Source organism: Cetorhinus maximus, chromosome 4 (assembly GCF_964194155.1).
Source record: "Cetorhinus maximus chromosome 4, sCetMax3.hap1.1, whole genome shotgun sequence".
In the NCBI taxonomy this organism is placed as follows: Eukaryota; Metazoa; Chordata; class Chondrichthyes; order Lamniformes; family Cetorhinidae; genus Cetorhinus; species Cetorhinus maximus.
In genome coordinates, this window is record NC_135882.1 from 179,610,888 (window position 1) to 179,637,759 (window position 26,872).

Below are 26,872 nucleotides of genomic sequence, written 5' to 3' on the forward strand. Positions count from 1 at the left end.
ACAAACACACACGCTCACACATGCAGGCACACATACTCGCACACGCACCCGCACACACACGCTCACACAAGCTCACACATGCACACACACAGACACACACACACACACACACACACACGCACACACAAACACACACGCATACATATACACACATGCTCACACATGCACACAAACACACACACGCACCTGCACACACACACACACATGCGCACACACACACACTCACACAAGCACCTACACATACAAACACACACGCTCACACATGCACACACACACACAAACACACACGCTCACACATGCACACACGCACACACACACGCGCGCATACACAATCACACATGCACATGCAGGCACACACACAAAAACACAGGCACACACAAACATAGACATAGACACAGATAAACACACAGACAAATGCACATACACATACACACACACACACACACACATATGTATACACACACATACATGCACATACACACACACATACACACAATGCACAGTCAATGAAACACAGGCACAAAGACACATGAACACACACAAATACACAGCAAACACACACATACATACACATAGACACAAACACACACACCCACACACACACACACACACACACACACACAGACACACACAGACACAAACACACACACACATGGACGCACACACACACGCACACAGGTGGGCACACAGACACCCACCCACACGCACACAGGCGCACACACACAGGCACACAGATGCACGAATACAAGTACACGGACACACGCACACATAATTTGGCTTACTTACCATTCCAATAAACTCAAATTCTTCCTTCCGTTCACGGGAAGTTTGTTTTCTCTGGTTGTAACCTTTCCAATTCTGTGTAAGGAACACGGTCAGTATTAATAAATCACCTGCTTCTCAGTTTGAACTTTATATCAATTAGATGGATTGACCTGCTTAAGGTGAAGCTTTATAAGTAGAGGAGAGAGAAGTTACAGCCCAAAGAGTAAAGTACACCACCTAAACAACACTGCAATCTGTCAGCTACATACCTATTCTGCAAGTTTATTCACGTCTTCCTGTATTTGATCACAGTCCATCCCTGTGTTAATTACACCTTCCAATTTGTTGTCTTCCATAGATTCAGAAATAGTATTTTTGATTTCTGACTCCAAAACATTTATGTAAATAATGATAAATAGTGGCCCCAGCATCGATCCCTGTGGAAAATCACTTCCTACTTTTTGTCAGTCGGATAAGTTCGCTTTAACCTCCTCTGTTTTTGATTTGCAGCCAGCTTGTTATCCATTGTTATCGATTCTGACTATGCAGTACCTTACCAAAGGCCATTTAAAAATCCAAATATATTACACCTATTGCATTACCCCAGCCTATTCATTCCATTATTTCTATTTGGAATTGTGTCCATCCTGCTGGTTATTATCGACTTGGTTCCCAGTTGTTGGCCCATCATGACACAGGCCAAAGATTCCGTCGCTTCTCCAATCACTGATATTAAATCAGCTCAGCCCGAATTCCCGGGACACGTTCAATCTCCCTTTTTAAATATAGCAAATAAAATTCATGGCTGCAAAATAACCAGTAACTCACTGTACCCCACACTCTCTGTGAGAGTTCCCCCTGTACCCCACACTCTCTGTGTCAGTGCCCCTGTACCCCACACTCTCTGTGTCAGTGCCCCTGTACCCCACACTCTCTGTGTCACTACCCCCTGTACCCCACACTCTCTGTGTGAGTTCCCCCTGTACCCCACACTCTCTGTGTCACTGCCCCCTGTACCCCACACTCTCTGTGTGAGTTCCCCCTGTACCCCACACTCTCTGTGTCACTGCCCCCTGTACCCCACACTCTCTGTGTCACTGCCCCTGTACCCCACACTCTCTGTGTCAGTGCCCCCTGTACCCCACACTCTCTGTGTCAGAGCCCCCTGTACCCCACACTCTCTGTGTCACTGACCCCTGTACCCCACACTCTCTGTCAGTGCCCCCTGTACCCCACACTCTCTGTGTCAGTGCCCCCTGTACCCCACACTCTCTGTGTCAGTGCCCCCTGTACCCCACACTCTCTGTGTCACTGCCACCAGTACCCCACACTCTCTGTCAGTGCCCCCTGTACCCCACACTCTGTGTCAGTGCCCCCTGTACCCCACACTCTCTGTGTCACTGCCCCCTGTACCCCACACTCTCTGTGTCACTGCCCCTGTACCCCACACTCTCTGTGTCAGTGCCCCCTGTACCCCACACTCTCTGTGTCAGAGCCCCCTGTACCCCACACTCTCTGTGTCACTGACCCCTGTACCCCACACTCTCTGTCAGTGCCCCCTGTACCCCACACTCTCTGTCAGTGCCCCCTGTACCCCACACTCTCTGTGTCAGTGCCCCCTGTACCCCACACTCTCTGTGTCAGTGCCCCCTGTACCCCACACTCTCTGTGTCACTGCCCCCTGTACACCACACTCTCTGTGTCAGTGCCCCCTGTACCCCACACTCTCTGTGTCACTGCCCCCTGTACCCCACACTCTCTGTGTCACTGCCCCCTGTACCCCCCACTCTCTGTGTCAGTGGCCCCTGTACCCCACACACTCTGTGTCAGTGCCCCCAGTACCCCACACTCTCTGTGTCAGTGCCCCCTGTACCCCACACTCTCTGTGTCACTGCCCCCTGTACCCCCCACTCTCTGTGTCAGTGGCCCCTGTACCCCACACTCTCTGTGTCAGTGCCCCCTGTACCCCACACTCTCTGTGTCAGCGCCCCGTATCCCACACTCTCTGTGTCAATGCCCCCTGTACCCCACACTCTCTGTGTCAGTGCCCCTGTACCCCACACTCTCTGTGTGAGTTCCCCCTGTACCCCACACTCTCTGTGTCACTGCCCCCTGTACCCCACACTCTCACTGTCAGTGCCCCCTGTACCCCACACTCTCTGTGTCAGTGCCCCTGTACCCCACACTCTCACTGTCAGTGCCCCCTGTACCCCACACTCTCTGTGTGAGTTCCCCCTGTACCCCACACTCTCTGTGTCACTGCCCCCTGTACCCCACACTCTCTGTGTCACTGCCCCCTGTACCCCACACTCTCTGTGTCAGTGCCCCCTGTACCCCACACTCTCTGTGTCAGTGCCCCCTGTACCCCACACTCTCTGTGTCACTGCCCCCTGTACCCCACACTCTCTGTGTCAGTGCCCCCTGTACCCCACACTCTCTGTGTCAGTGCCCCCTGTACCCACCTTCTGGATCAGGGTTGCGGCCGTTTCCGGCTCCATGGTGACCGGGGGCAGTAGTTTCCGGTTCCGCTCCCTCTGTTCCTCTCTCCAGATGTCCCTCATGATCCTCGCTCTGAGCCGACCCTGTCGACCTCGCTCAGCGACCTGAATAATCCGAACTGCCTCATCTGTGCTCTGAGGGGCCTCTTCCTCCTGGGACAGCATCAGAACGGAGCGTGAGAGGAATAGTGACAGGAAACTCTCAGAATGGAAGTGGTAACATCATAAACATGTTCAACTGTCATCGCACAGTCACACAGTGAGACAGGGATCATCGCACAGTCACACAGTGAGACTGGGAACATCGCACAGTCACACAGTGAGACAGGGATCATCGCACAGTCACACAGTGAGACTGGGATCATCGCACAGTCACACAGTGAGACTGGGATCATCGCACAGTCACACAGTGAGACTGGGATCATCGCACAGTCACACAGTGAGACTGGGATCATCGCACAGTCACACAGTGAGACTGGGATCATCGCACAGTCACACAGTGAGACTGGGATCATCGCACAGTCAGACAGTGAGACTGGGATCATCGCACAGTCACAAAGTGAGGCTAGGATCATCGTACAGTCCCACATTGAGACTGGGATCATCGCACAGTCACACAGTGAGACTGGGATCATCGTACAGTCACACAGTGAGACTGGGATCATCGCACAGTCACACAGTGAGACTGGGATCATCGTACAGTCACACAGTGAGACTGGGATCATCGTACAGTCACACAGTGAGACTGGGATCATCGTACAGTCACACAGTGAGACTGGGATCATCGCACAGTCACACAGTGAGACTGGGATCATCGTACAGTCACACAGTGAGACTGGGATCATCGTACAGTCACACAGTGAGACTGGGATCATCGCACAGTCACAACAGTGAGTCTGGGAACATCGCACAGTCACACAGTGAGACAGGGATCATCGCACAGTCACACAGTGAGACTGGGATCATCGCACAGTCACACAGTGAGACTGGGATCATCGCACAGTCACACAGTGAGACTGGGATCATCGCACAGTCACACAGTGAGACTGCGATCATTGCACAGTCACACAGTGAGACTGGGATCATCGCACAGTCACACAGTGAGACTGGGATCATCACACAGTCACACAGTGAGACTGGGATCATCGCACAGTCACAAAGTGAGGCTAGGATCATCGTACAGTCCCACATTGAGACTGGGATCATCGCACAGTCACACAGTGAGACTGGGATCATCGTACAGTCACACAGTGAGACTGGGATCATCGCACAGTCACACAGTGAGACTGGGATCATCGTACAGTCACACAGTGAGACTGGGATCATCGTACAGTCACACAGTGAGACTGGGATCATCGTACAGTCACACAGTGAGACTGGGATAATCGCACAGTCACACAGTGAGACTGGGATCATCGAACAGGCACACAGTGAGACTGGGATCATCGTACAGTCACACAGTGAGACTGGGATCATCGTACAGTCACACATTGAGACTGGGATCATCGTACAGTCACACAGTGAGACTGGGATCATCGTACAGTCACACAGTGAGACTGCGATCATCGTACAGTCACACAGTGAGACTGGGATCATCGAACAGTCACACAGTGAGACTGGGATCATCATACAGTCACACAGTGAGAGTGGGAACATCGCACATTCGCACAGTGAGACTGGGAACATCGCACAGTCACACAGTGAGACTGGGATCATCGCACAGTCACACAGTGAGACTGGGATCATCGCACAGTCACACAGTGAGACTGGGATCATCGCACAGTCACACAGTGAGACTGGGAACATCGCACAGTCACACAGTGAGACTGGGATCATCGTACAGTCACACAGTGAGACTGGGATCATCGTACAGTCACACAGTGAGACTGTGATCATCGTACAGTCACACAGTGAGACTGGGATCATCGCACAGTCACACAGTGAGACTGGGATCATCGAACAGTCACACAGTGAGACTGGGATCATCGTACAGTCACACAGTGAGACTGGGATCATCGTACAGTCACACAGTGAGACTGGGATCATCGTACAGTCACACATTGAGACTGGGATCATCGCACAGTCACACAGTGAGACCGCGATCATCACACAGGCACACAGTGAGACTGGGATCATCGTACAGTCACACAGTGAGACTGGGATCATCGAACAGTCACACAGTGAGACTGGGATCATCGTACAGTCGCACAGTGAGATTGGGAACATCGCACATTCGCACAGTGAGACTGGGAACATCGCACAGTCACACAGTGAGACTGGGATCATCGCACAGTCACACAGTGAGACTGGGATCATCGCACAGTCACACAGTGAGACTGGGATCATCGCACAGTCACACAGTGAGACTGGGAACATTGCACAGTCACACAGTGAGACTGGGAACATCGCACATTCGCACAGTGAGACTGGGAACATCGCACAGTCACACAGTGAGACTGGGATCATCGCACAGTCACACAGTGAGACTGGGATCATCGCACAGTCGCACAGTGAGACTGGGATCATCGTACAGTCACACAGTGAGACTGGGAACATCGCACAGTCACACAGTGAGACTGGGATCATCGTACAGTCACACAGTGAGACTGGGATCATCGTACAGTCACACAGTGAGACTGGGATCATCGTACAGTCACACAGTGAGACTGGGATCATCGTACAGTCACACAGTGAGACTGGGATCATCGAACAGTCACACAGTGAGACTGGGATCATCGTACAGTCACACAGTGAGAGTGGGAACATCGCACATTCGGACAGTGAGACTGGGAACATCGCACAGTCACACAGTGAGACTGGGATCATCGCACAGTCACACAGTGTGACTGGGAACATCGCACAGTCACACAGTGAGACTGGGAACATCGCAGTCACACAGTGAGACTGCGAACATCGCACACTCACAGAGTGAGACTGGGAACATCACACAGACACGCAGTGAGACTGGGAACATCGCACAGTCACACAGTGAGACTGGGAACACGGCGCAGTCAATGAGTTGCACAGTGAAGAGTGAGAATATCGGAGTTTCGCGGAGTGAGACTGGGAACGTCGCACAGTCACGCACTGAGACTGGGATCATCGCACAGTCACAGAGTGAGTTTGGGAACATCGCAAAGTCACACATTGAAACTGGGATCATCGCAGTTACACAGTGGAACTGGGGACATCGCACAGTCACACTGTGTGAATGGGATCATCGCACAGTCACACAGTGAGAATGGGAACATCGCACAGTCACACAGTGAGACTGGGAACATCGCACAGTCACACAGTGATGCTTGGAACATTGCACAGTCACAGAGTGAGACTGGGAACATCGCTTTGTCACAAAGTGAGACTGGGATCATCGCACAGTCACACAGTGGAACTTGGAACATCGCACAGTCACACAGTGAGACTGGGATCATCGCACAGTCACACAGTCGAACTTGGAACATCGCACAGTCACACAGTGAGACTGGGATCATCGCACAGTTACACAGTGGAACTGGGGACATCGCACAGTCACACAGTGAGATTGGCATCATCGCACAGTCACACAGTAAGACTGGGATCATCGCACAGTTACACAGTGGAACTGGGGACATCGCACAGTCACACAGTGAGACTGGGATCATCGCACAGTCACACAGTGAGACTGGGAACATCACACAGTCAAATAGTGGGACCAGGATCATCGTACAGTCACACAGTGAGACCGCGATCATCACACAGGCACAGAGAGTGCATGGGATCATCGCGCAGTCACATAGTGTGGTTGGGCACATCAAATAGTCACAAAGCGACAGTGGGGTCATCGCACAGTCACACAGTGAGACTGGGATCATCGCACAGTCACACAGTGAGACTGGGATCATCGCACAGTCACACAGTGACGCTGGGATCATCGCACAGTCACACAGTGAGACCGGGATCATTGCACAGTCACATAGTGAGACTGGGGCCATCGCACAGTCACACAGTGAGACTGGGATCATCGTACAGTCACACAGTGAGACTGGGATCATCGTACAGTCACACAGTGAGACTGGGATCATCGCACAGTCACACAGTGAGACTGGGATCATCGTACAGTCACACAGTGAGACTGGGATCATCGCACAGTCACACAGTGAGACTGGGATCATCGTACAGTCACACAGTGAGACTGGGATCATCGTACAGTCACACAGTGAGACTGGGATCATCGCACAGTCACAAGTGAGACTGGGAGCATCGCACAGTCACACAGTGAGACTGGGATCATCGCACAGTCAAAATGTGACCCGGGGATCATCGCACAGTCACATAGTGAGACAAGAATCATCGCACAGTCGCACAGGGAGACTGGGATCATCGCACAGTCACAGATTGAGACCGAGATTATCACACAGTCACATCGTGAGAATGGAGCTATCGCACAGTCAATCATTGAGACCGGGATCATCGCACAGTCTCACAGTGAGACTGGGATCATTGCGCAGTCACACAGTGAGACTGGCATCATTGCGCAGTCACACAGTGAGACTGGCATCATCGCGCAGTCACATAGTGAGACTGGGATCATCGATCAGTCAAATAGTGAGACTGGGGACATCGCACAGTCACACAGTGAGACCAGGATCATCGCATAGTCACATAGTTAGACCAGGATCATCGCACAGTCCATCAGTGAGTTTGGGGCCATCGCACAGTCACATAGTTAGACCAGGATCATCGCACAGTCCTACATTGAGATTGGGTCCATTGCACGGACACACAGCGAGACTCAGATAGCCCTGGCTACATCACACAGTGAGACTGGGATCATTGCACAGTGACACAGTGAGACTGAGATCATTATACAGTTACAGAGTGGGACTGGGATCATCGCACAGTCACAAAGTGAGACTAGGATCATCACACAGTCAGACTGAGACTGGGAACATCACACAGTCACACAGTGAGACTGGTAAAATCGTACAGTCACAAGGTGAGACTGGGATCATCGCACAGTCACACAGTGCGACTGGGATCATCGCACAGTCAGACAGTGAGACTGGGAACATCACACAGTCACACAGAGAGACTGGGAACATCGTACAGTCACAGAGTGAGACTGGGAACATCGCAAAGTTACACAGTGAGACTGGGATCATCGCATAGTTAGAGAGTGAGACTGGGAACATCGCACAGTTACAGATTGAGACTGGGATCATCGCACAGACACACAGTGAATTGGGATTATCGCACAGTCACACAGTGAGACTGGGATCGTCGCACAGTCACACAGTGAGACTGGGATCATCGCACTCAAAATGTAACCGGAGGATCATCGCAGTGTCACATAGTGAGACAAGAATCATCGCACAGTCGCACAGGGAGACTGGGATCATCGCACAGTCACAGATTGAGACCGAGATTATCGCACAGTCACATCGTGAGAATGGACTTATCGCACAGTCAATTATTGAGACCGGGATCATCGCACAGTCTCACAGTGAGACTGGGATCATTGCGCAGTCACACAGTGAGACTGGGATCATCGCACAGTCACACAGTGAGACTGGGATCATCGCACAGTCACACAGTGAGACTGGTAACATCACACAGTCAGACAGTAAGACTGGGATCATCGCACAGTCACACAGTGAGACTGGGAACATCGCACCGTCATACAGTGAGACTGGGAACATCGCACCGTCATACAGTGAGACTGGGAACATCGCACAGTCACACAGTGAGACTGAGATCATCGCACAGTCACACAGTGAGACTGGGATCATCGCACAGTCACACAGTGAGACTGGGAACATCGCACCGTCATACAGTGAGACTGGGATCATCGCACAGTCACACAGAGAAACTGGGAACATTGCCCAGTCACGCAGTGAGACTAGGATCATCGCACAGTCACACAGTGAGACTGGGATCATCGCACAGTCACACAGTGAGACTGGTAACATCACACAGTCAGACAGTGAGACTGGGATCATCGTACAGTCACACAGTGAGACTGGGAACATCGCACAGTCACACAGTGAGACTGGGATCATCGCACAGTCACACAGTGAGACTGGGATCATCGCACAGTCACACAGTGAGACTGGGATCATCGCACAGTCACACAGTGAGACTCGGATCATCGCACAGTCACACAGTGAGACTGGGATCATCGCACAGTCACGCAGTGAGACCGGGATCATCGCACAGTCCCACATTGAGACTGGGGCCATCGCACAGTCACACAGTGATGCTCGAAATATCGCACAGTCACAGAGTGAGACTGGAAACATCGTAAAGTCACATAGTGAGACTGGGAACATCAGACAGTCACACAGTGAGACTGGTAAAATTGCACAGTCACACAGTGAGACTGGGATCATCGCACAGTGACACAGTGAGACTGGGACCATTGCAAATTCACAGAGTGAGACTGGGATCATCGTACAGTCACACAGTGACCCTGGGATCATCGCACAGTCACACATTGAAACTGGGATCATTGCACAGTCACACACTGAGACTGGGATCAACACAGTGTGAGACCGGGGTCATCGCACAGTCACACTGTGAGACTGGGAACATCGCTCTGTCACACAGTGAGACTGGGATCAACACACATCGCAGAGTGAGAATGGGATCATCACACAGTCACACGGTGAAGAGTGGGAACATTGCCCAGTCACACAATGAGACTGGGAACATCGCACAGTCACACAGTGAGACTGGGAACATCGCACAGTCTCACAGTGAGACTGGGAACATCGCACAGTCACACGGTGAGACTGGGATCATCGCACAGTCACATAGTGAGACTGGGATCATCGCACAGTCACACAGTGAGACTGGGATCAACACACATCAGTTTGAGACTGGGGTCATCGCACAGTCACACAGTGAGACTGGGGTCATCGCACAGTCACACAGTGAGACTGTGGTCATCGCACAGTCACACAGTGAAACTGGGATCAACTGGGATCTTAATGGGAACATCGCGCAGTCTCACTATGAGACTGGGATCATCGCACAGTCAAAAAGTGACCCTGGGGTCATCGCACAGTCACACAATGAGTCTGGGGCGATCGCACAGTCACACAGTGAGACTGGGATCATCGCACAGTCACTGATTGAGACCAAGATTATCACACAGTCACATAGTGAGAATGGAGTCATCGCACAGTCACACAGTGAGACTGGGATCATCGCACAGTCACACAGTGAGAATGGGATCATCGCACAGTCACACAGTGAGACTGGGATCATCGCACAGTCACACAGTGAGACTGGGATCATCGCACAGTCACACAGTGAGACTAGTTTCATCACACAGTCACACAGTGAGACTAGTTTCATCGCACAGTCACACTGAGGCTGGGATCATCGTACGGACACACAGCGAGACTCAGATAATCGCACAGTCACACAATGTGACCACGATCATCGATCAGTTCCATAGTGAAACTGGGATCTTTGCACAGTCACACAGTGAGACTGGGATCATCGCACAGTCCCACTGGGAGACTGGGATCATCGCACAGTCACAAACTGAGACTGGGATCATCACACAGTCAAATAGTGGGACCAGGATCATCATACAGTCACACAGTGAGACTGCGATCATTGCACAGGCACAGAGAGTGCATGGGGTCATCGCGCAGTCACATAGTGAGTTTGGGCACATCAAATAGTCACAAAGTGACACTGGGATCATTGCACAGTCACTCAGTGAGACTTTCATAAACGCAAAGACACTCAGTGGCCCTGTGATCATCACACAGTCACACGGTGAGATTGGGATTATCGCACAGTCACACAGTGAGACTGGGTTCATCGTACAGTCACACAGTGAGACTGGGATCATTGCACAGTCAAAATGTGACCATGGGATCATCGCACAGTCACATAGTGAGACAAGGATCATCGCACAGTCACACAGTGAGACCGGGATCATCGCACAGTCACACAGTGAGACTGGCATCATCGCACAGTCACACATTGAAACTGGGATCATCGCACAGTCACACGGTGAGACTGGGATCATCGCAATGTGAAAGAGTGAGACTGGGATCATCGCACAGTCACATAGCGAGACTGGGATCATCGCACAGTCACACAGTGAACTGGGATCATCGCACAGTCACACAGTGAGACTGGGATCATCGTACAGTCACACAGTGAGACTGGGATCATCGCACAGTCACACAGTGAGACTGGGATCATCGCACAGTCACACAGTGAGACTGAGATCATCGCACAGCCACACAGTGAGACTGGGATCATCGCACAGTCACACAGTGAGACTATTTTCATCGCACAGTCACACTGAGGCTGGGATCATCATACGGACACACAGCGAGACTCAGATAATCGCACAGTCACACAATGTGACCACGATCATCGATCAGTTCCATAGTGAAACTGGGATCTTCGCACAGTCACACAGTGAGACTGGGATCATCGCACAGTCCCACAGTGAGACTGGGATCATCGCACAGTCACAAACTGAGACTGGGATCTTCACACAGTCAAATAGTGGGACCAGGATCATCGTACAGTCACACAGTGAGACCGCGATCATCACACAGGCACAGAGAGTGCATGGGATCATCGCGCAGTCACATAGTGAGGTTGGGCACATCAAATAGTCACAAAGCGACACTGGGGTCATCGCACAGTCACACAGTGAGACTGGGATCATCGCACAGTCACACAGTGAGACTGGGATCATCGCACAGTCACACAGTGACGCTGGGATCATCGTACAGTCACACAGTGAGACTGGGATCATCGTACAGTCACACAGTGAGACTGGGATCATCGCACAGTCACACAGTGAGACTGGGAACATCACACAGTCACATAGAGAGACTGGGAACATCGTACAGTCACAGAGTGAGACTGGGAACATCGCAAAGTTACACAGTGAGACTGGGATCATCGCATAGTTAGAGAGTGAGACTGGGAACATCGCACAGTTACAGATTGAGACTTGGATCATCGCACAGTCACACAGTGAGACTGGGATCATCGCACTCAAAATGTGACCGGAGGATCATCGCAGTGTCACATAGTGAGACAAGAATCATCGCACAGTCGCGCAGGGAGACTGGGATCATCGCACAGTCACAGATTGAGACCGAGATTATCGCACAGTCACATCGTGAGAATGGAGTTATCGCACAGTCAATTATTGAGACCGGCATCATCGCACCGTCTCACAGTGAGACTGGGATCATCGCACAGTCACACAGAGAAACTGGGAACATTGCCCAGTCACACAGTGAGACTGGGATCATCGCACATTCACACAGTGAAACTGGGATCATGGCACAGTCACACAGTGAGACTAGGATCATCGCACAGTCACACAGTGAGACTGGGATCATCGCACAGTCACACAGTGAAACTGGGAACATTGCCCAGTCACACAGTGAGACTGGGATCATCGCACAGTCACACAGTGAAATTGGGAACATTGCCCAGTCACACAGTGAGACTGGTAACATCACACAGTCAGACAGTGAGACTGGGATCATCGCACAGTCACACAGTGAGACTGGGAACATTGCACAGTCACACAGTGAGACTGGGAACATCGCACAGTCACACATTGAGACTGGGATCAACACACATCACAGAGTGAGAATGGGATTATCACACAGTCGCACAGTGAAGAGTGGGAACATTGCCCAGTCACACAGTGAGACTGGGAACATCGCACCGTAATACAGTGAGACTGGGAACATCGCACAGTCACACAGTGAGACTGAGATCATCGCACAGTCACACAGTGAGACTGGGATCATCGCACAGTCACACAGTGAGACTAGTTTCATCGCACAGTCACACTGAGGCTGGGATCATCGTACGGACACACAGCGAGACTCAGATAATCGCACAGTCACACAATGTGACCACGATCATCGATCAGTTCTATAGTGAAACTGGGATCTTCGCACAGTCACACAGTGAGACTGGGATCATCGCACAGTCCCACAGTGAGACTGGGATCATCGCACAGTCACAAACTGAGACTGGGATCATCACACAGTCAAATAGTGGGACCGGGATCATCGTACAGTCACACAGTGAGACCGCGATCATCTCACAGGCACAGAGAGTGCATGGGATCATCGCGCAGTCACATAGTGTGGTTGGGCACATCAAATAGTCACAAAGCAACACTGGGGTCATCGCACTGTCACACAGTGAGACTGGGATCATCGCACAGTCACACAGTGAGACTGGGATCATCGCACAGTCACACAGTGACGCTGGGATCATCGCACAGTCACACAGTGAGACCGGGATCATTGCACAGTCACATAGTGAGACTGGGGCCATTGCACAGTCACACAGTGAGACTGGGATCATCGTACAGTCACACAGTGAGACTGGGATCATCGTACAGTCACACAGTGAGACTGGGATCATCGCACAGTCACACAGTGAGACTGGGATCATCGCACAGTCACACAGTGAGACTGGGATCATCGCACAGTCAAAATGTGACCCGGGGATCATCGCACAGTCACATAGTGAGACAAGAATCATCGCACAGTCGCACAGGGAGACTGGGATCATCGCACAGTCACAGATTGAGACCGAGATTATCACACAGTCACATCGTGAGAATGGAGTTATCGCACAGTCAATCATTGAGACCGGGATCATCGCACAGTCTCACAGTGAGACTGGCATCATTGCGCAGTCACACAGTGAGACTGGCATCATCGCGCAGTCACATAGTGAGACTGGGATCATCGATCAGTCAAATAGTGAGACTGGGGACATCGCACAGTCACACAGTGAGACCAGGAGCATCGCATAGTCACATAGTTAGACCAGGATCATCGCACAGTCCATCAGTGAGTTTGGGGCCATCGCACAGTCACATAGTTAGACCAGGATCATCGCACAGTCCTACATTGAGATTGGGTCCATTGCACGGACACACAGCGAGACTCAGATAGCCCTGGCTACATCACACAGTGAGACTGGGATCATTGCACAGTGACACAGTGAGACTGAGATCATTATACAGTTACAGAGTGGGACTGGGATCATCGCACAGTCACAAAGTGAGACTAGGATCATCACACAGTCAGACTGAGACTGGGAACATCACACAGTCACACAGTGAGACTGGTAAAATCGTACAGTCACAAGGTGAGACTGGGATCATCGCACAGTCACACAGTGCGACTGGGATCATCGCACAGTCAGACAGTGAGACTGGGAACATCACACAGTCACACAGAGAGACTGGGAACATCGTACAGTCACAGAGTGAGACTGGGAACATCGCAAAGTTACACAGTGAGACTGGGATCATCGCATAGTTAGAGAGTGAGACTGGGAACATCGCACAGTTACAGATTGAGACTGGGATCATCGCACAGACACACAGTGAATTGGGATTATCGCACAGTCACACAGCGAGACTGGGATCATCGCACAGTCACACAGTGAACTGGGATCATCGCACAGTCACACAGTGAGACTGGGATCATCGTACAGTCACACAGTGAGACTGGGATCATCGCACAGTCACACAGTGAGACTGGGATTATCGCACAGTCACACAGTGAGACTGAGATCATCGCACAGCCACACAGTGAGACTGGGATCATCGCACAGTCACACAGTGAGACTATTTTCATCGCACAGTCACACTGAGGCTGGGATCATCATACGGACACACAGCGAGACTCAGATAATCGCACAGTCACACAATGTGACCACGATCATCGATCAGTTCCATAGTGAAACTGGGATCTTCGCACAGTCACACAGTGAGACTGGGATCATCGCACAGTCCCACAGTGAGACTGGGATCATCGCACAGTCACAAACTGAGACTGGGATCTTCACACAGTCAAATAGTGGGACCAGGATCATCGTACAGTCACACAGTGAGACCGCGATCATCACACAGGCACAGAGAGTGCATGGGATCATCGCGCAGTCACATAGTGAGGTTGGGCACATCAAATAGTCACAAAGCGACACTGGGGTCATCGCACAGTCACACAGTGAGACTGGGATCATCGCACAGTCACACAGTGAGACTGGGATCATCGCACAGTCACACAGTGACGCTGGGATCATCGCACAGTCACACAGTGAGACCGGGATCATTGCACAGTCACATAGTGAGACTGGGGCCATCGCACAGTCACGGAGTGAGACTGGGATCATCGTACAGTCACACAGTGAGACTGGGATCATCGTACAGTCACACAGTGAGACTGGGATCATCGCACAGTCACACAGTGAGACTGGGATCATCGTACAGTCACACAGTGAGACTGGGATCATCGCACAGTCACACAGTGAGACTGGGATCATCGTACAGTCACACAGTGAGACTGGGATCATCGTACAGTCACACAGTGAGACTGGGATCATCGCACAGTCACACAGTGAGACTGGGATCATCGCACAGTCACACAGTGAGACTGGGAACATCACACAGTCACACAGAGAGACTGGGAACATCGTACAGTCACAGAGTGAGACTGGGAACATCGCAAAGTTACACAGTGAGACTGGGATCATCGCATAGTTAGAGAGTGAGACTGGGAACATCGCACAGTTACAGATTGAGACTTGGATCATCGCACAGTCACACAGTGAATTGGGATTATCGCACAGTCACACAGTGAGACTGGGATCATCGCACAGTCACACAGTGAGACTGGGATCATCGCACTCAAAATGTGACCGGAGGATCATCGCAGTGTCACATAGTGAGACAAGAATCATCGCACAGTCGCGCAGGGAGACTGGGATCATCGCACAGTCACAGATTGAGACCGAGATTATCGCACAGTCACATCGTGAGAATGGAGTTATCGCACAGTCAATTATTGAGACCGGCATCATCGCACCGTCTCACAGTGAGACTGGGATCATCGCACAGTCACACAGAGAAACTGGGAACATTGCCCAGTCACACAGTGAGACTGGGATCATCGCACATTCACACAGTGAAACTGGGATCATGGCACAGTCACACAGTGAGACTAGGATCATCGCACAGTCACACAGTGAGACTGGGATCATCGCACAGTCACACAGTGAAACTGGGAACATTGCCCAGTCACACAGTGAGACTGGGATCATCGCACAGTCACACAGTGAAATTGGGAACATTGCCCAGTCACACAGTGAGACTGGTAACATCACACAGTCAGACAGTGAGACTGGGATCATCGCACAGTCACACAGTGAGACTGGGAACATTGCACAGTCACACAGTGAGACTGGGAACATCGCACAGTCACACATTGAGACTGGGATCAACACACATCACAGAGTGAGAATGGGATTATCACACAGTCGCACAGTGAAGAGTGGGAACATTGCCCAGTCACACAGTGAGACTGGGAACATCGCACCGTAATACAGTGAGACTGGGAACATCGCACAGTCACACAGTGAGACTGAGATCATCGCACAGTCACACAGTGAGACTGGGATCATCGCACAGTCACACAGTGAGACTAGTTTCATCGCACAGTCACACTGAGGCTGGGATCATCGTACGGACACACAGCGAGACTCAGATAATCGCACAGTCACACAATGTGACCACGATCATCGATCAGTTCCATAGTGAAACTGGGATCATCGCACAGTCACACAGTGAGACTGGGATCATCGCACAGTCCCACAGTGAGACTGGGATCATCGCACAGTCACAAACTGAGACTGGGATCATCACACAGTCAAATAGTGGGACCGGGATCATCGTACAGTCACACAGTGAGACCGCGATCATCTCACAGGCACAGAGAGTGCATGGGATCATCGCGCAGTCACATAGTGTGGTTGGGCACATCAAATAGTCACAAAGCAACACTGGGGTCATCGCACTGTCACACAGTGAGACTGGGATCATCGCACAGTCACACAGTGAGACTGGGATCATCGCACAGTCACACAGTGACGCTGGGATCATCGCACAGTCACACAGTGAGACCGGGATCATTGCACAGTCACATAGTGAGACTGGGGCCATTGCACAGTCACACAGTGAGACTGGGATCATCGTACAGTCACACAGTGAGACTGGGATCATCGTACAGTCACACAGTGAGACTGGGATCATCGCACAGTCACACAGTGAGACTGGGATCATCGCACAGTCACACAGTGAGACTGGGATCATCGCACAGTCAAAATGTGACCCGGGGATCATCGCACAGTCACATAGTGAGACAAGAATCATCGCACAGTCGCACAGGGAGACTGGGATCATCGCACAGTCACAGATTGAGACCGAGATTATCACACAGTCACATCGTGAGAATGGAGTTATCGCACAGTCAATCATTGAGACCGGGATCATCGCACAGTCTCACAGTGAGACTGGGATCATTGCGCAGTCACACAGTGAGACTGGCATCATTGCGCAGTCACACAGTGAGACTGGCATCATCGCGCAGTCACATAGTGAGACTGGGATCATCGATCAGTCAAATAGTGAGACTGGGGACATCGCACAGTCACACAGTGAGACCAGGATCATCGCATAGTCACATAGTTAGACCAGGATCATCGCACAGTCCATCAGTGAGTTTGGGGCCATCGCACAGTCACATAGTTAGACCAGGATCATCGCACAGTCCTACATTGAGATTGGGTCCATTGCACGGACACACAGCGAGACTCAGATAGCCCTGGCTACATCACACAGTGAGACTGGGATCATTGCACAGTGACACAGTGAGACTGAGATCATTATACAGTTACAGAGTGGGACTGGGATCATCGCACAGTCACAAAGTGAGACTAGGATCATCACACAGTCAGACTGAGACTGGGAACATCACACAGTCACACAGTGAGACTGGTAAAATCGTACAGTCACAAGGTGAGACTGGGATCATCGCACAGTCACACAGTGCGACTGGGATCATCGCACAGTCAGACAGTGAGACTGGGAACATCACACAGTCACACAGAGAGACTGGGAACATCGTACAGTCACAGAGTGAGACTGGGAACATCGCAAAGTTACACAGTGAGACTGGGATCATCGCATAGTTAGAGAGTGAGACTGGGAACATCGCACAGTTACAGATTGAGACTGGGATCATCGCACAGACACACAGTGAATTGGGATTATCGCACAGTCACACAGTGAGACTGGGATCATCGCACAGTCACACAGTGAGACTGGGATCATCGCACTCAAAATGTAACCGGAGGATCATCGCAGTGTCACATAGTGTGACAAGAATCATCGCACAGTCGCACAGGGAGACTGGGATCATCGCACAGTCACAGATTGAGACCGAGATTATCGCACAGTCACATCGTGAGAATGGACTTATCGCACAGTCAATTATTGAGACCGGGATCATCGCACAGTCTCACAGTGAGACTGGGATCATCGCACAGTCACACAGAGAAACTGGGAACATTGCCCAGTCACACAGTGAGACTAGGATCATCGCACAGTCACACAGTGAGACTGGGATCATCGCACAGTCACACAGTGAAACTGGTAACATCACACAGTCAGGCAGTGAGACTGGGATCATCGCACAGTCACACAGTGAGACTGGGAACATTGCACAGTCACACAGTGAGACTGGGATCATCGCACAGTCACACATTGAGACTGGGATCAACACACATCACAGAGTGAGAATGGGATCATCACACAGTCGCACAGTGAAGAGTGGGAACATTGCCCAGTCACACAGTGAGACTGGGAACATCGCACCGTCATACAGTGAGACTGGGAACATCGCACAGTCACACAGTGAGACTGAGATCATCGCACAGTCACACAGTGAGACTAGTTTCATCACACAGTCACACTGAGGCTGGGATCATCGTACGGACACACAGCGAGACTCAGATAATCGCACAGTCACACAATGTGACCACGATCATCGATCAGTTCCTTAGTGAAACTGGGATCTTCGCACAGTCACACAGTGAGACTGGGATCATCGCACAGTCCCACAGTGAGACTGGGATCATCGCACAGTCACAAACTGAGACTGGGATCATCACACAGTCAAATAGTGGGACCGGGATCATCGTACAGTCACACAGTGAGACCGCGATCATCTCACAGGCACAGAGAGTGCATGGGATCATCGCGCAGTCACATAGTGTGGTTGGGCACATCAAATAGTCACAAAGCGACACTGGGGTCATCGCACTGTCACACAGTTAGACTGGGATCATCACACAGTCACACAGTGAGACTGGGATCATCGCACAGTCACACAGTGACGCTGGGATCATCGCACAGTCACACAGTGAGACCGGGATCATTGCACAGTCACATAGTGAGACTGGGGCCATTGCACAGTCACACAGTGAGACTGGGATCATCGTACAGTCACACAGTGAGACTGGGATCATCGTACAGTCACACAGTGAGACTGGGAACATCACACAGTCACACAGAGACTGGGAACATCGTACAGTCACACAGAGAGACTGGGAACATCGCAAAGTTACATAGTGAGACTGGGATCATCGCATAGTTAGAGAGTGAGACTGGGAACATTGCACAGTTACAGATTGAGACTGGGATCATCGCACAGACACACAGTGAATTGGGATTATCGCACAGTCACACAGTGAGACTGGGATCATCGCACAGTCACACAGTGAACCTGGGATCATCGCACTCAAAATGTGACCGGAGGATTATCGCAGTGTCACATAGTGAGACAAGAATCATCGCACAGTCGCACAGGGAGACTGGGATCATCGCACAGTCACAGATTGAGACCGAGATTATCGCACAGTCACATCGTGAGAATGGAGTTATCGCACATTCAATTATTGAGACCGGGATCATCGCACAGTCTCACAGTGAGACTGGGATCATCGCACAGTCACACAGAGAAACTGGGAACATTGCCCAGTCACACAGTGAGACTGGGATCATCGCACATTCACACAGTGAAACTGGGATCATCGCACAGTCACACAGTGAGACTAGGATCATCGCACAGTCACACAGTGAGACTGGGATCATCGCACAGTCACACAGTGAAACTGGGAACATTGCCCAGTCACACAGTGAGACTGGGATCATCGCACAGTCACACAGTGAAATTGGGAACATTGCCCAGTCACACAGTGAGACTGGTAACATCACACAGTCAGACAATGAGACTGGGATCATCGCACAGTCACACAGTGAGACTGGGAACATCGCACAGTCACACAGTGAGACTGGGAACATCGCACAGTCACACATTGAGACTGGGATCAACACACATCACAGAGTGAGAATGGGATCATCACACAGTCGCACGGTGAAGAGTGGGAACATTGCCCAGTCACACAGTGAGACTGGGAACATCGCACAGTCATGCAGTGAGACTGGGAACATCGCACAGTCACACAGTGAGACTGAGATCATCGCACAGTCACACAGTGAGACTGGGATCATCGCACAGTCACACAGTGAGACTGGGATCATCGCACAGTCAAAATGTGACCCGGGGATCATCGCACAGTCACATAGTGAGACAAGAATCATCGCACAGTCGCACAGGGAGACTGGGATCATCGCACAGTCACAGATTGAGACCGAGATTATCACACAGTCACATCGTGAGAATGGAGTTATCGCACAGTCAATCATTGAGACCGGGATCATCGCACAGTCTCACAGTGAGACTGGGATCATTGCGCAGTCACACAGTGAGACTGGCATCATTGCGCAGTCACACAGTGAGACTGGCATCATCGCGCAGTCACATAGTGAGACTGGGATCATCGATCAGTCAAATAGTGAGACTGGGGACATCGCACAGTCACACAGTGAGACCAGGATCATCGCATAGTCACATAGTTAGACCAGGATCATCGCACAGTCCATCAGTGAGTTTGGGGCCATCGCACAGTCACATAATTAGACCAGGATCATCGCACAGTCCTACATTGAGATTGGGTCCATTGCACGGACACACAGCGAGACTCAGATAGCCCTGGCTACATCACACAGTGAGACTGGGATCATTGCACAGTGACACAGTGAGACTGAGATCATTATACAGTTACAGAGTGGGACTGGGATCATCGCACAGTCACAAAGTGAGACTAGGATCATCACACAGTCAGACTGAGACTGGGAACATCACACAGTCACACAGTGAGACTGGTAAAATCGTACAGTCACAAGGTGAGACTGGGATCATCGCACAGTCACACAGTGCGACTGGGATCATCGCACAGTCAGACAGTGAGACTGGGAACATCACACAGTCACACAGAGAGACTGGGAACATCGTACAGTCACAGAGTGAGACTGGAAACATCGCAAAGTTACACAGTGAGACTGGGATCATCGCATAGTTAGAGAGTGAGACTGGGAACATCGCACAGTTACAGATTGAGACTGGGATCATCGCACAGACACACAGTGAATTGGGATTATCGCACAGTCACACAGTGAGACTGGGATCATCGCACAGTCACACAGTGAGACTGGGATCATCGCACTCAAAATGTGACCGGAGGATCATCGCAGTGTCACATAGTGAGACAAGAATCATTGCACAGTCGCACAGGGAGACTGGGATCATCGCACAGTCACAGATTGAGACCGAGATTATCGCACAGTCACACAGTGAGACTGGGAACATCGCACAGTCACACATTGAGACTGGGATCAACACACATCACAGAGTGAGAATGGGATCATCACACAGTCGCACGGTGAAGAGTGGGAACATTGCCCAGTCACACAGTGAGACTGGGAACATCGCACAGTCATGCAGTGAGACTGGGAACATCGCACAGTCACACAGTGAGACTGAGATCATCGCACAGTCACACAGTGAGACTGGGATCATCGCACAGTCACACAGTGAAACTGGGATCAACTGGGATCTGAATGGGAACATCGCGCAGTCTCACAATGAGACTGGGATCATCGCACAGTCAATAAGTGACCCTGGGGTCATCGCACAGTCACACAATGAGTCTGGGGCGATCGCACAGTCTCACAGTGAGACTGGGATCATCGCACATTCACACAGTGAAACTGGGATCATGGCACAGTCACACAGTGAGACTAGGATCATCGCACAGTCACACAGTGAGACTGGGATCATCGCACAGTCACACAGTGAAACTGGGAACATTGCCCAGTCACACAGTGAGACTGGGATCATCGCACAGTCACACAGTGAAATTGGGAACATTGCCCAGTCACACAGTGAGACTGGTAACATCACACAGTCAGACAGTGAGACTGGGATCATCGTACAGTCACACAGTGAGACTGGGAACATCGCACAGTCACACAGTGAGACTGGGAACATCGCACAGTCACACATTGAGACTGGGATCAACACACATCACAGAGTGAGAATGGGATCATCACACAGTCGCACGGTGAAGAGTGGGAACATTGCCCAGTCACACAGTGAGACTGGGAACATCGCACAGTCATACATTGAGACTGGGAACATCGCACAGTCACACAGTGAGACTGAGATCATCGCACAGTCACACAGTGAGACTGGGATCATCGCACAGTCACACAGTGAAACTGGGATCAACTGGGATCTGAATGGGAACATCGCGCAGTCTCACAATGAGACTGGGATCATCGCACAGTCAATAAGTGACCCTGGGGTCATCGCACAGTCACACAATGCGTCTGGGGCGATCGCACAGTCTCACAGCGAGACTGGGATCATCGCACAGTCACACAGTGAGACTGGGGTCATCGCACAGTCACTGATTGAGACCAATATTATCGCACAGTCACATAGTGAGAATGGAGTCATCGCACAGTCACACAGTGGCCCTGGGATCATCGCACAGTCACACAGTGAGACTGGGATCATCGCACAGTCACACAGTGAGACTGGGATCATCGCACAGTCACACAGTGAGACTGGGATCATCGCACAGTCACACAGTGAGACTGGGATCATCGCACAGTCACACAGTGAGACTCGGATCATCGCACAGTCACACAGTGAGACTGGGATCATCGCACAGTCACGCAGTGAGACCGGGATCATCGCACAGTCCCACATTGAGACTGGGGCCATCGCACAGTCACACAGTGATGCTCGAAATATCGCACAGTCACAGAGTGAGACTGGAAACATCGTAAAGTCACATAGTGAGACTGGGAACATCAGACAGTCACACAGTGAGACTGGTAAAATTGCACAGTCACACAGTGAGACTGGGATCATCGCACAGTGACACAGTGAGACTGGGACCATTGCAAATTCACAGAGTGAGACTGGGATCATCGTACAGTCACACAGTGACCCTGGGATCATCGCACAGTCACACATTGAAACTGGGATCATTGCACAGTCACACACTGAGACTGGGATCAACACAGTGTGAGACCGGGGTCATCGCACAGTCACACTGTGAGACTGGGAACATCGCTCTGTCACACAGTGAGACTGGGATCAACACACATCGCAGAGTGAGAATGGGATCATCACACAGTCACACGGTGAAGAGTGGGAACATTGCCCAGTCACACAATGAGACTGGGAACATCGCACAGTCACACAGTGAGACTGGGAACATCGCACAGTCTCACAGTGAGACTGGGAACATCGCACAGTCACACGGTGAGACTGGGATCATCGCACAGTCACATAGTGAGACTGGGATCATCGCACAGTCACACAGTGAGACTGGGATCAACACACATCAGTTTGAGACTGGGGTCATCGCACAGTCACACAGTGAGACTGGGGTCATCGCACAGTCACACAGTGAGACTGTGGTCATCGCACAGTCACACAGTGAAACTGGGATCAACTGGGATCTTAATGGGAACATCGCGCAGTCTCACTATGAGACTGGGATCATCGCACAGTCAAAAAGTGACCCTGGGGTCATCGCACAGTCACACAATGAGTCTGGGGCGATCGCACAGTCACACAGTGAGACTGGGATCATCGCACAGTCACTGATTGAGACCAAGATTATCACACAGTCACATAGTGAGAATGGAGTCATCGCACAGTCACACAGTGAGACTGGGATCATCGCACAGTCACACAGTGAGAATGGGATCATCGCACAGTCACACAGTGAGACTGGGATCATCGCACAGTCACACAGTGAGACTGGGATCATCGCACAGTCACACAGTGAGACTAGTTTCATCACACAGTCACACAGTGAGACTAGTTTCATCGCACAGTCACACTGAGGCTGGGATCATCGTACGGACACACAGCGAGACTCAGATAATCGCACAGTCACACAATGTGACCACGATCATCGATCAGTTCCATAGTGAAACTGGGATCTTTGCACAGTCACACAGTGAGACTGGGATCATCGCACAGTCCCACTGGGAGACTGGGATCATCGCACAGTCACAAACTGAGACTGGGATCATCACACAGTCAAATAGTGGGACCAGGATCATCATACAGTCACACAGTGAGACTGCGATCATCGCACAGGCACAGAGAGTGCATGGGGTCATCGCGCAGTCACATAGTGAGTTTGGGCACATCAAATAGTCACAAAGTGACACTGGGATCATTGCACAGTCACTCAGTGAGACTTTCATAAACGCAAAGACACTCAGTGGCCCTGTGATCATCACACAGTCACACGGTGAGATTGGGATTATCGCACAGTCACACAGTGAGACTGGGTTCATCGTACAGTCACACAGTGAGACTGGGATCATTGCACAGTCAAAATGTGACCATGGGATCATCGCACAGTCACATAGTGAGACAAGGATCATCGCACAGTCACACAGTGAGACCGGGATCATCGCACAGTCACACAGTGAGACTGGCATCATCGCACAGTCACACATTGAAACTGGGATCATCGCACAGTCACACGGTGAGACTGGGATCATCGCAATGTGAAAGAGTGAGACTGGGATCATCGCACAGTCACACAGTGAGACTAGGTTCATCGCACAGTCACACAGTGAGACTGGGATCATCGCACAGTCACACAGTGAGACTGGGATCATCACACAGTCAAAATGTGACACTTGGATTATCGCACAGTCACATAGTGAGGTTGGGCACATCAGATAGTCGCAAAGAGTCACTGGGATCATCACACAGTGAGATTGGGATTATCGCAGTCACACAGTGAGACCGGGATCATCGCACAATCACACAGTGAGACTGGGATCAACACACAGTCTGAATGGGAACATCATACAGTCTCACTTTGACACTGGGATCATCGCACAGTCACACAGTGACCATGAGACTGGGATCATCGCACAGTCACACAGTGAATTGGGATCATCGCACAGTCACACAGGGAGACTGGGATCATCGCACAGTCACACAGTAAGACTGGGATCATCGCACTCAAAATGTGACCCAAGGATCATCGCAGTGTCACATAGTGAGACAAGAATCATTGCACAGTCGCACAGGGAGACTGGGATCATCGCACAGTCACAGATTGAGACCGAGATTATCGCACAGTCACATCGTGAGAATGGAGTTATCGCACAGTCAATCACTGAGACCGGGATCATTGCACAGTCTCACAGTGAGACTGGGATCATTGCACAGTCACACAGTGAGACTGGCATCATCGCACAGTCACACAGTGAGACTGGCATCATCGCACAGTCACACAGTTAGACTGGGATCATCGATCAGTCAAATAGTGAGACTGGGGACATCGCACAGTCACACAGTGAGACCGGGATAATCGCACAGTCCCACATTGAGACTGGGGCCCTCGCACAGTCACACAGTGAGACTGGGGCCCTCGCACAGTCACACAGTGAGACTGGGGCCCTCGCACAGTCACACAGTGAGACTGGGGCCCTCGCACAGTCACACAGTGAGACTGGGGCCCTCGCACAGTCACACAGTGAGACTGGGGCCATCGCACAGTCACACAGTGAGACTTGGATCATCGCACAGTCACACTGTGAGACTAGGAGCATCGCACAGTCACACTGTGAGACTAGGAGCATTGCACAGTCACACAGTGAGACTGGGGTCATCGGACAGTCACGGAGAGAGCATGGGATCATCACACAGTCACACAGTGAGACTGGGATCATCGCACAGTCACAGTGAGACTTGGATCATCGCACAGTCACACTGTGAGACTAGGAGCATTGCACAGTCACACAGTGAGACTGGGGTCATCGGACAGTCACAGAGAGTGCATGGGATCATCGCACATTCACACTGAGGCTGGGATAATCGCGCAGTCACACAGTGAGATTGGGCACATCAAATAGTCACAAAGCGACACTGGGATCATTACACAGTCACACAGTGAGACTTTCGTAATCGCAGACACTCAGTGGCCCTGTGATCATCACACAGTCACACAGTGAGATTGGGATTATCGCACAATCACACAGTGAGACTGGGATCATCGCACAGTCACGGTGTGAGACTGGGATCATCGCACAGTCACACAGTGAGACTGGGATCATCACACAGTCAAAATGTGACCCGGGGATAATCGCACAGTCACATAGTGAGACAAGAATCATCGCACAGTAACACAGTGAGACTGGGATCATCGATCAGGCACATAGTGAGACCAGGATCATCGACGAGTCTCACAGTGAGACTGGCATCATTTCACAGTCACATAGTGAGACAAGGATCATCGGACAGTCA

The 26,872-nt window shown here is 51.1% G+C and overlaps 1 protein-coding gene across 1 annotated transcript in view; it reads right to left on the reverse strand.

Moving 5' to 3' along the window:
* LOC144679401 (dynein regulatory complex protein 11-like) overlaps positions 1-26,872 on the reverse strand; it is a 181,258-nt gene that overhangs the window by 95,907 nt on the left and 58,479 nt on the right. Inside the window, exons 2-3 of the mRNA XM_078539758.1 lie at positions 3,228-3,416; positions 787-858 (exon numbers count right to left, since the gene is read on the reverse strand). Coding sequence (XP_078395884.1) covers positions 787-858; positions 3,228-3,416 — 261 coding nt within the window. The remainder of the gene's footprint in view (positions 1-786; positions 859-3,227; positions 3,417-26,872) is intronic.